The 11,423-nt window shown below is 61.7% G+C and overlaps 1 protein-coding gene across 1 annotated transcript; it reads right to left on the bottom strand.

The window, feature by feature from the left end:
* On the bottom strand, positions 1-1,467 carry LOC134542904 (proteoglycan 4-like). Its single transcript, XM_063387490.1, has one exon. The coding sequence runs from the start codon at positions 1,465-1,467 to the stop codon at positions 1-3; it is 1,467 nt and encodes a 488-aa protein (XP_063243560.1).
* Positions 1,468-11,423: the final 9,956 nt, after the last annotated feature.

Genomic DNA, 11,423 nt, shown 5'->3' with positions numbered 1-11,423 from the left:
TCAGCTGGGGGCGGCGACGTCGGAGGCGGCGTCTGGAGTGGCAGCATCTGTTGTGGCGGCTGTTGCGGCGGCGTCTGATGTGGTGGCATCTGTTGCGGCGGCGTCTGGTGTGGTGGCGCAGTCTGTTGTGGCGGCGTCTGTTGTGGCGGCGTCTGTTGCGGCAGCGTCTGGTGTGGTGGCGGCGGCATCTGTTGCGGCGGCATCTGGTGTGGTGGTGTCTGTTTCGGCGGCATCTGGTGTGGTGGCGTCTGTTTCGGCGGCGTCTGGTGTGGTGGCGGCGGCGTCTGGTGTGGCGGCTGTTGCGGCGGCATCTGGTGTGGTAGCGTCTGTTGCGGCGGCGTCTGGTGTGGTGGCGGTGTATGTTGTGGCGGCGTCTGTTGCAGCGGCATCTGGTGTTGTGGCGGCGTCTGTTGTGGCGGCGTCTGTTGCGGCGGCGTCTGGTGTGGTGGCGGCGGAATCTGTTGCGGCGGCGTCTGGTGTGGTAGCATCTGTTGCGGTGGCGTCTGGTGTGGTGGCAGCGTCTGTTGTGGTGGCGTCTGTTGCAGCGGCGTCTGGTGTTGTGGGGGCATCTGTTGTGGTGGCATCTGTTGAGGCGGCGTCTGGTGTGGTGGCGGCGGCATCTGGTGTGGTGGTGTCTGTTTCGGCGGCATCTGGTGTGGTGGCGTCTGTTTCGGCGGTATCTGGTGTGGTGGCGTCTGTTTCGGCGGCGTCTGGTGTGGTAGCATCTGTTGTGGCGGCATCTGGTGTGGTGGCGGCGGCATCTGTTGCGGCGGTTTCTGGTGTGGTAGCGTCTGTTGCGGCGGCGTCTGGTGTGGTAGCGTCTGTTGCGGCAGCGTCTGGTGTGGTAGCGTCTGTTGCGGCGGCGTCTGGTGTGGTGGCGGCATCTGTTGTGGCGGCGTCTGTTGCAACGGCGTCTGGTGTTGTGGCGGCGTCTGTTGCGGCGGCGTCTGGTGTGGTGGCGGCGGAATCTGGCGGCGGCATCTGGTGTGGTAGCATCTGTTGCGGTGGCGTCTGGTGTGGTGGCGGCAACTGTTGTGGCGGCGTCTGTTGCAGCGGCATCTGGTGTTGTGGCAGCGTCTGTTGTGGCGGCGTCAGTTGAGGCGGCGTCTGGTGTGGTGGTGGCGGCATCTGTTGCGGCGGCGTCTGGTGTGGTGGTGTCTGTTTCGGCGGCATCTGGTGTGGTGGCGTCTGTTTCGGCGGCATCTGGTGTGGTGGCGTCTGTTTCGGCGGCGTCTGGTGTGGTGGCGGCGGCATCTGTTGCGGCGGTTTCTGGTGTGGTGGTGTCTGTTTCGGCGGAATCTGGTGTGGTGGCATCTGTTTCGGCAGCGTCTGGTGTGGTGGCGGCGGCGTCTGTTGTGGCGGCTGTTGCGGCGGCGTCTGGTGTGGTGGCGTCTGTTTCGGCGGCGTCTGTTGAACTGTCGACTCACGCAATGGCAACGTGTCGGCGTCCGCACAGTACAGCATCATTCGGCACGGTTCACATGAAAAGCCAAACATCCACGCCTCTTCTCGAGCGATCGGATGTAAACATTCCTCATGCCTCAGATTCCCGCACTCCTCGCAGAACCACCCATCAGGTGTCCCGCCGGGGCATGAATGGGCACCGCATTTCGTCAAAGTGCTCGCAACTCTCGCCTGACTCTGGAAAGTCTGTGTCGGCCCATGACTCATATGCTTCCTGCAAGTCGTTCATGATTGTCACGACGTGTAGCCTCTGTGTCGTAGTCGCGATCGCTCAATCTCAGTAACGTCTAGAGGCGCTTTGCTCAGGCGCCAGCAGGTTCCCGTTCCACTCTCGACTCGTGCACGTCTTGTCTCGTCATCCACACCACTCGCCCTGCTCGTAGTTATCTGCCATTATCCGTTACTCATCTTCCCGGCGTATTCAATCTCCGCCTTATCTCGTATCTTCCCGCGACTTTACCTCCCCCAGGTCGGCGATCTCTTACCATCGTGAGATACCTGATCCGCGCGGCCAGCGATAAGCCGCGCTGCTCCGCCGCGCGAAATACGATGCCAGCGTGAGACGCCCCGCGTTATCTCGCTCCCGCGCCGCTGTGTCGCGCCCGTTTCCTGCGCAGCTGCTCCCACGTCTCACGACTGTCTCCGCGTCTCGTCTCGCCCCGCACACAATGTCCGAAAAACTATGTCCAATGTCCCGCGCACTACGACTTTTGCCACTGTTCAATGTTCCGCATGCGTAGTCTTTTAACATAGACAATGTTCGAAAACATATTTTGGCTAGGCCACACTAGTTAGGGCGCCACATTTCGTGGTCTGGTCGACTAGTTCCTGACAATGCTGCTGTACTGCCGGCTACTCAGGGTTCGGTAGAGAGGGGGTTCAGGCCGCGTGGCCGAGGAACTTAGTCTCCAGAGATTAAATGAGAACAACTCTAATAAAGTTTGATGGTCCTTTATGCTCAAGAATCCGAACACTTTACATGGGGCTGCCACGTTTCCGCCTGTGACTATTTCAAGGTGGGTCGAAACCCGGTTCCGCGCACTGTTCTGGTTAAGAAAATTACGGGACTTCCCGCCCGTGATGACTATCACTCCCATGGTAAGGAATATAATTCTTATGACCCGCGTGTGATAGGATGTCTGTCTGACTGTACTCCGCACTGGCCAGAAAGAAATGAAAAAAAACACAGAACCTATGACTGCGAATGACCAGTTTGAAAAAATGAATCGCGACTCGCCCGAATTGAAAGCAGAACACGCGTGTGCGAATAATAAAAGGAAAACTCGCGACTGCAAATCAACAAGCTCGACTGAAAAGTTGAGAAAACATCTCCGCACGGCAAAAGTCTAGAACCTGTGCTAATACCGCGCCCGCTTGTCTCACCGTCCCGGAGCGGCGTCACCAAGACGTCCGTCGCCTCTCGTGCCGGGTCCACGACTGCCTCCCGCTAGGGCAGATCGATGACACTCGCGTGACCGCTGTCTGCCGAGTCCTGGCGACGACTGACTCCCACTCCCCTGCCGCGTCTCAGCGCCCGCATCTTCCCCCCTTCTCCACGAGCCCGCGGAACACGCTGATTGGTCACAGGCGGAAGCCGCGGCCTTGGCGCCAGGTGAACAATTTAAACTTACAAAATACAAAACCCTTCAATACAAAATTAATTAAATTTAATATAAGCAAATATATGTACAAAAACGTAAAACAAAAATATATTTACAATAAATAATATGTAAAATCCTGTAAAGAAAACAAACGTCGCACATCACCGTCACTTGCGTCGCACAACACACTCAAGAGATGGCGCTGGCGAGGCATAACGGCCTGAAGGAGCCGAGGAGACACTTGGGTCGACGTCAGTATTATATCATAATACATTTGTTGACTTAAGTTTATAATGATTCGATACTACAAATAGTTTCCCTTGTGAAGGCATTAGCCCTTAAAATTATATTTATTTTCTGGAAATAAAAACAACTGCAATAAAACTGTCAATATACTGACGTCCCTCGGCTTCAGGTCCCCGTTTTCCCGTTGAAATAAATGTCCTGTTATGCCCGTACTGCCCTCGTCGGAGAGGTGTGGGTCCAGGCCAACGTGGCCGGGACCGGGAAAGGCGGGACCTGGAGGGAGAGTGAAGTGATTGCGAGGAATGTTGGTAGGTTGTCGCAAGCAGAACACGGCATTAACGAATTTCACGAGCCGTCTTTTATTAACGCTTATAAAGTCCTGCCGCAGCCTGGCGGAACCGTCGCGGAACAAGTGCCCTACCACGGCGACACGGACTCCCTGATGACGGGGCGGTTCTCAAATACGTTTCGGCGCGAATCGTAAAGTTTATTAATGCTAGGCTGACCCAGTGAGAAAGGGCCCGAAGACGGAACGCTGTACATACGCGGCCCGTTACGTAATGTTCCGTGGACAGCGAAAAGTTCAGAGACTCGTAGCACCACGTTCGCGTTGTAGGAACTGCCCGCTAGACACGTCTCCCGATGACTCGTAAGTTAACAATGCTAAGCTGATTCGCGGTGGCAGCTCAGCTGCCGTGACCGACTGCGGACTGAGCGAACGTTCAATCCCGAGCGCAACGTGCGCGGCTCGCGGAGCAACGAACACGTCTGTCTCCGCTCGAGACCAGGACGCGACTGCCTCTCCCCGCTCGCCCGCGGGCCGGCGCCCGCGGGTGGCGGGGAGGGAGGGGAAAATCGGCCGGCGTGGGAGAGAGCTCCGTCCCGCGGCGCGCCAGGCTGCAATTACATACTACGGCGAAACACTTCAGAAAAAGTTATTGAATTATTTACAAAGACATACACGAGACATTAATTACACAGCGAACTTGCACAATGAATAATAAATAAAATAAGTTAATTACACACATTCAAATCCCTTAATCGTTTACAAATATATACACACTGAAATAAAAGATAAAGTCACATAGAAAAAACACTCGTTGGCATGCTAGGGCGCACGCGGGTGCGTCCCTGGCCGTCGCACACACTGGGGTTCACTGGGGGGGAAAACAGGCCCCCTCAGGCCCGCGTCGGTGGCCAGGTACGGCCTCTGTCTCTGGGAGGGTACGACGACTGTCGTCATATGCCCCCCCTCTCCCGAGGCCGTCCTGGCCCCCGACGCCGACCTAGACCGGCAGCCGCGTCCGCGTCCGGCCACTTGTCTGGTCGTCGGAGCTCGTCACGTCATTCCGTCCGGGTCGGGCAAACTGGGGCAGGAGCTGCATCACGCTGCAGCGTAACCCCCCGTCGGTCGTTTGTCTTACGTCGCGGGGTTTGCGCTGACTCCCCCACTCGTAGTCCCGGAGGTAGTGGGGGGCCGTCTTCTCACGCGTGGACCGGCGGAACGCCGGTCCCCTCCCCGCGTGAGCGGTCATCCTCGGCTCCCCAGAAGGCAAGTCCAGGACCACCTGCTGGGCCCTGTCGACATCGCCCTCCCCACTGAGGAGCCGGACCGTTACCCCGTCTGTCACGTCCTTGCTCACGTCCGTCCCCGTCACCCGCCGTTCCCAGGAGTGGACGTACCTCCGTCCACGTCTCTGGGTAGGCTCCGGCAACGTCACCACTGGTTCACTCAGGTCGACCAGGTCGCCCTGAGCAGTGTTGTCATGTGTTACGTCCTCGATGAGCGGTCCATCAGTGTCGTTGGCGTAGGCGCTGACGTCATCAGGCGGGAGCACCCGGTCCACAAAGCGCTCCAGCTCTGCCATGCTTGCGCCACGCGGACCCCTTCCGCCCCTTCTGACGGGCGTCCGTTCCCCGCCCCCTCTTGCCAGTTGCCAACCACCGTTCCCCTTTTGCTGTCCCCCCGTAGGAGGCTGAGTCGGTGTCGTCGTGGGGGCCCGTCCATGTGTCGTGCCCCAGGTGTCGTCGTCCCTGTCAACGTTCCTGCCAACCCCCCGCAGTGACTTGGGGTGGGCGTGTCCTCGTCGACGTCCCTGATCCGGCTCCGGTGGCGTCACCACGGGGTCACCGAGGTCGACCAGGACTCCTACTGCGACGTTGTCATCGGTCCTGTCCCGTGTGTCGTCGTCCCTGTCAACGTTCCTGCCCACCCCCCGCAGTGACCTGGGGTGGGCGTGTCCCCGTCGACGTCCCTGATCCGGCTCCGGTGGCGTCACCACGGGGTCACCGAGGTCGACCAGGACCCCTACTGCGACGTTGTCATCGGTCCTGTCCCGTGTGTCGTCGTCCCTGTCAACGTTCCTGCCCACCCCCCGCAGTGACCTGGGGTGGGCGTGTCCCCGTCGACGTCCCTGATCCGGCTCCGGTGGCGTCACCACGGGGTCATCGAGGTCGACCAGGACTCCTACTGCGACGTTGTCATCGGTCCCGTCCCGTGTGTCGTCGTCCCTGTCAACGTTCCTGCCAACCCCCCGCAGTGACCTGGGGTGGGCGTGTCCCCGTCGACGTCCCAGGTCCGGCTCCGGCGGTACCACCACAGGGGCGCCGAGGTCGGCCAGTACACCTTCGGTGACGTCATCCTCGGCCTCGTCACCGTCCACTGGTCCGCTGTCGTCGTGGTCGTACTCGTCGTGCGGGTCGCCTATCAGTCGAATGTCGTCCCTGTGCACCTTAGTTGTCCGTCCGTCGGCGCGACGCACGAGGTACGAGGTGGTGCCCAGTCTGTCTACGATCTCCTGTGGCCCCGCCCACTTAGGAGCCAGACTGGCGCAAAAGCCCCGCTCGCCAGCCGACAGGTGATGACACTTAACAAACACCTGCTGGCCAGGCTCTAGTCGTGCTGGGGGCTGGTGCGTCTGCGGCGTACGTCTAGTCAGGTAGTCAGCTTGGCGACGTCGGGCGTCTTCGCGCAGATCGTCCGTGGTCATGTTGTGCAAGTCGGGGGTTGCGCGCGCTTCCCCGGGCAGGGCGAGGTTCCGGCCCTGCACCAGTTCAGCGGGGGAATGGCCCGTGACCGCGTTCGTCCGACGGCGCAGGCAAAACAGCAGCGTCGGCAGGTGCAGGTCCCACTTGGTGTGGTCCTCGTCCAACCGGATGCGCAGCTGAGTTTTAATGTCCTGATTCCGCCTTTCGGTCGGATTCGCGCGCGGATGGTAGGTGGGCGTCGTGTGATGCTCCACCCCCCAACCCGCGCAGGACACTCGCCAGCTTCTCCCCGTGAACTGCACCCCGTTGTCCGTCAGCAGGACCGCGGGGTACCCGTATCGCGGGAAGAACTCGCGCTCGAGCAGGGCAATCACGGTGCCGGCCTTCACGTTTGGTACTGCGAACGCCTCCGCCCAGCGGGTGAAGACATCCGTGACCACAACAATGAATCGCCGACCACGGGACGTGCGAGGATACGGCCCCATAATATCCACCGCCACAGTGTGGAAGGGATTCCGGGGCCGTCGTGGGACCTGCTGCTCCTTGCCGTCGGGTCGCCTGGACTTCCGCTCCTGGCAACGCAGGCAGGCCCGCACGTAGCGTCTTACTTCTGCCGCGTCGCCAGGCCAGCGGAACGTCCGTCTGACCTCACGCAGCGTCTGCTCCGCGCCCGGGTGTCCCGCCAGGGGGTGGTCATGCAGGTAGCTCAGGACCCAGCGCCTGGCCTCGGGCGGCACGTGGGTCCGCCACCCGCTCGACCTGTGAGCCCCCCTGGTCTGGAGCACCCCGTTCAGGCTCCGGCAGCCCGGTATCACCCCCTCCCCACACTCTGTCAGTCGGGTCCGGGTGTCGGGGTCCCGGAGTTGCGCCGCGTGGACCCACGCCAGCAGGTCAGTCATAGTCTCGGGTCGCGCGTCAGGTGCAGGAGCAGTGGGGCTTGTCAGCGCGTACAACGCGCACGGTCGCGGCACCGAGTCCTCTACCCCGCGCTCACGCTCAGGGAGGAGCACTTCCTCCCAGCCCTGGTCGTCGTGGAACTCATTCTCAGGGTCCGGATTCCGGGACAACTCGTCGGCCAACTGATTTTCACGTCCAGGAATGTGCTCGACCGTGAACGAGAATTCCTGGATCAGCATGGCCCACCGAGTGAACTTAGACTTCCGGCCCTGAGCGGAGTCCAACCAGCGGAGGCATTGGCTGTCGGTTCTCAGCGTGAATGAGCGGCCCTCGACGTGGTGACGGTACCTCTGTAGGGCCCAGACCACCGCAAGGCACTCTTGCTCATTCACGTGATACTTCCGCTCAGCCTGCCCAAACTTGGCGCTGGCGTACTCGATCACGCGCCTCTCGCCCCGGTCATCCATCTGGTACAACACCGCCCCCATCCCCTCCTGACTCGCATCCGTCTGGATGAAGATGGGGCGGCTGGGCACCAGGCGTGAGAGCGTGTGACAGTTCCTGAACCGGCGCTTCACCTGTCGCAAGGCCTCGTCCGCGGCGGGGGTCCACCGGAACTTAGTCTTCGGCGACAGTAGGTCCGTCATCGGGGCCGTCACCGTGGCGAAGTCGGGGACGAAGGACCGCAGCCAGTTGAGCAGCCCCAGCAGCTTCTGGAGCTGCTTCCTGGTCTTCGGTGCCCCCTTTCCCTCTATTAGCTCCAACTGCTCAGGTCGGGGGCGGCACCCCTCCGCCGTCACTATGTGTCCTAGGAACTCTATTTCCGTGGCCCCAATGTGGCATTTCTTTGGGGCGCACGTCAGTCCGTGTCTGGCCATACGTTCTAGCACCAATGCCAGATGGTGCGCGTGTTCCCCCCACGTCCTGGACCAGATGATAACGTCGTCCAGATAGGCACTGGCGAACTCACCAATGTACCCATCCAGAACACGTACCATCAGGGCCTGGAACGTGGCAGGGGCGTCCATGAGACCAAACGGCATGGCGCAGAACTGGTAACGTCGACCGTCTGGTGCCGTAAATGCCGTCTTAGGGCGGTCCTCCAGACATACCGGCACCTGCCAGTAGCCTGATTTTAAGTCTAGTGTCGTGAAAATAGTGGCGTCCCCCAGTCCTGCCAGTGCGTCTGTGATATTGATCTGCGGGGGCGGGGCGGGAATGGTCAGTTTGTTTATCGCCTTGAAGTTTACGCAAAAGCGTAGACTTCCGTCTTTCTTGGTGGCCAGCACCACCCGTGAGTTATACGGGGAGGTGCTGGGTTCCACTACCCCGTCACGTAACATCTCGTCAATTTGAGTCTGTATGGCCTCCCGTTCCCGGATGCCAAATCCGTATACCTTCTCAAAGGGAGGGCGGTGCGGTACCATCGGTATCCGGTGCTCCGTCACGTTTGTCCGTCGTAGCCGGTCCGCGGCCGCAAATACCTGTGCCTGAGAGGTGAGGACATGGTTGATGACATCGACGTACTCCTCTGGAACACCGTGCTGAAGGTCTTCTAGGCGAATGACTGACTGAGGGGGACTGGGGGGAACCTGGTGCACGCCGTACACCGTCCAGCGCCCCTGGGTGCCGAAGTGCATCCGGCCAGCTCGTACTTCCACGGTGGCGTCGACCTCGTGCAGCCATGGGACCCCCAGAATCAGCCCCTCGCGGAGCTCGGGGACCACCCAGGCCTCGACGTGGCTAACGTGACCAACGATGCTCATTGTTACCTGAGTGATGCCCCCTGCTGCAACGACGGCATCCCTGGTGGCCAGCTGCACCAGCTCCCTCCGCGGTGTCACTGCCTCCGCTCCCACCAGGTGGGCCGCGATGTAGGTTCGGCTGGCGGCGGTGTCCACCAGGGCCAGCATCTCCCGCCCGTTAGCGCGGACAGGAATTCGCAGCAGCTCCGGCTCCTCGGGGCCGACCTGCCCCAGCTGTGCAGTCGTCTGTCCCCCACCGCCCCCGGCCACCTGGCCGTCCGGGCGTGGGGAACTCGCGGCGAGGTCCGCGGCTCGCTCCGGCGCCGACGTGTTGACGTTCCGGTGGTCCACCTCGTCGACGACAGGTCGACGAGGCGGCTGGTCCGGCCCTGGTATAACCGGCCTCAGGGCCGCGGCGGTGGCGCCGGCAGTCAGCTGTCCCTGCACGGAGATGGCCGGCGGGATGCCTGCGCTGATGCTCTGGTTGTCCGCCCCGTCGACGGCGTATCGACGAGGCGGCTGGTCCGGCCCTGGTATACCCGGCCTCAGGGCCGCGGTGGTGGCGCCGGCAGTCAGCTGTCCCTGCCCGGAGATGGTCGGCGGGATGCCTGCGCTGATGCTCTGATTGTCCACCCCGTCGACGGCGTGTCGACGAGGCGGCTGGTCCGGCCCTGGTACACCCGGCCTCAGGGCCGCGGTGGTGGCGCCGGCAGTCAGCTGTCCCTGCCCGGAGATGGCCGGCGGGACGCCTGCGCTGATGCTCTGATTGTCCACCCCGTCGACGGCGTGTCGACGAGGCGGCTGGTCCGGCCCTGGTATAACCGGCCTCAGGGCCGCGGTGGTGGCGCCGGCAGTCAGCTGTCCCTGCACGGAGATGGCCGGCGGGATGCCTGCGCTGACGCTCTGGTTGTCCACCCCGTCGACGGCGTGTCGACGAGGCGGCTGGTCCGGCCCTGGTATACCCGGCCTCAGGGCCGCGGTGGTGGCGCCGGCAGTCAGCTGTCCCCGCAGTTGCCTCGGCATGGGGACAGCTGATGAGGAGTAGTCCCGTTGTCCCCTGCTTCCCGGCGGCATACAGGACGTTAGTGCGGTAGGCGCCGGTGGTGGTCGACGTGTTCTGTCAGTTACTGGGACTGCCGGTGGCTGGCGGGCCGGGGAGCGGCACCCAGTTGTCCCTCCGCCCCCGGTCCTGCGTTTCCCGCCTGCGACGTGTTGCCTTCGCGCGCCTCCTCCCACGCGGCTCTGGTGGGGCAGAGGCGATGCCAATGGTACGCGTCCGGGCAAAAACGGCATCGCGGCGGACGTTCGTCCCTCTCTCTCGTATCTGTCCGCTCGTGACGTCCTCCTCCTGTCGCAGCTGGTTCCGGGCGTTCCCTGGTGCCACCGCGGTCTGTTGTCCTGCGCGGTCCCGCGCCGCCGGCGTAGCTCACCACGGTCAAGTCACTGTCCGTGACCTCTGTGACGGTGACCCCTCGCGGCCCCGAGCGAGCACGGGGAGCTCTCGCGCCCCTGAGTGCCGTCCTCCACTGCGACATGTCACGTTCGATCACGCGGGCGAGGGCCACGAACTCCTCCGTGTCACGACCAGCAGCCGTCCTCATGAAGGGGCGAAACTCTGGCAGCAATTGTTCGACAATGGTTGGCAACGCCGCACTCACGTCCCCACTTGTCCCCAATCGGCGGAACATGCGTAACTTCTCGTAAATGAACTGCTCTGCACTCTCGTCCTCCTCCTGGTTTCGGCAATAAAATGTCCGCAAACACATTGCCCGCGCCTGATCGTTATCAAACCTAGTTTTGACTTGGCGTACAAAATGTCCCCACTCGGTATCAAAACTCCCGGCCATTGACCACCAGTTCCTTGCCTCGCCGCGGAGCTGTCCCGCCACTCGCGGCGTCCACTCCGCCCGTCGCACTTCGTACAGTTTTAGGAGGTGTTCACACTCCCGCAAAAACTCCCGCGGGTCCTCGTTGTCTCTCCCCGCAAACTCTGGCAACTCAAACTGCGTGCTCACGTACCGCACTACCGGCCCATCTGCGTCCGCGTGCCTGTCCCCCTGTTCCCGTTTACTGTCCTCAACTGTGCTGTCCGTGCTGTTTGCGCCCTCGGCCGCGCCGCCGGACCCGCAAACCTCGTCTTTTACGTCCATTTTCGCGGAGTCTCCCTCCTCACACAAGTCCGTTTCGAAACTGATTAGATCGTATCTTTCTTGTCCCGCCTGTTTCCATGCCATCCTGTCCTCCTGTGCTACTGATCCGCGGATCGTGAACACAATCTCCCCCAGTAATACAATACGATCCTCCCCAGCGCGTTATCTTCAGTCCGGGATACCGCTGCACCGCCGTCTTGTATTTCTGTCCCCCACGACGCGCTATCTCTCGCCGAAACGTCTCGTGTTCGCGCCGTTCCCGCGCTGCGTTATCTCCCGCCGGCGCGCCGGCGCGACGTCTCGAATTCGAGCCGCTCCCACGCCGCGCAGCC

The sequence above is a fragment of the Bacillus rossius genome, assembly GCF_032445375.1.
Source record: "Bacillus rossius redtenbacheri isolate Brsri chromosome 9 unlocalized genomic scaffold, Brsri_v3 Brsri_v3_scf9_2, whole genome shotgun sequence".
NCBI lineage: Eukaryota > Metazoa > Arthropoda > Insecta > Phasmatodea > Bacillidae > Bacillus > Bacillus rossius.
This window is presented reverse-complemented; position numbering and strand designations above follow the sequence as displayed.

Excerpts from the sequence above, each read along its gene's own strand:
- LOC134542904 (XM_063387490.1), bottom strand. The coding sequence starts at position 1,467 with ATGATGCTGTACTGTGCGGACGCCGACACGTTGCCATTGCGTGAGTCG.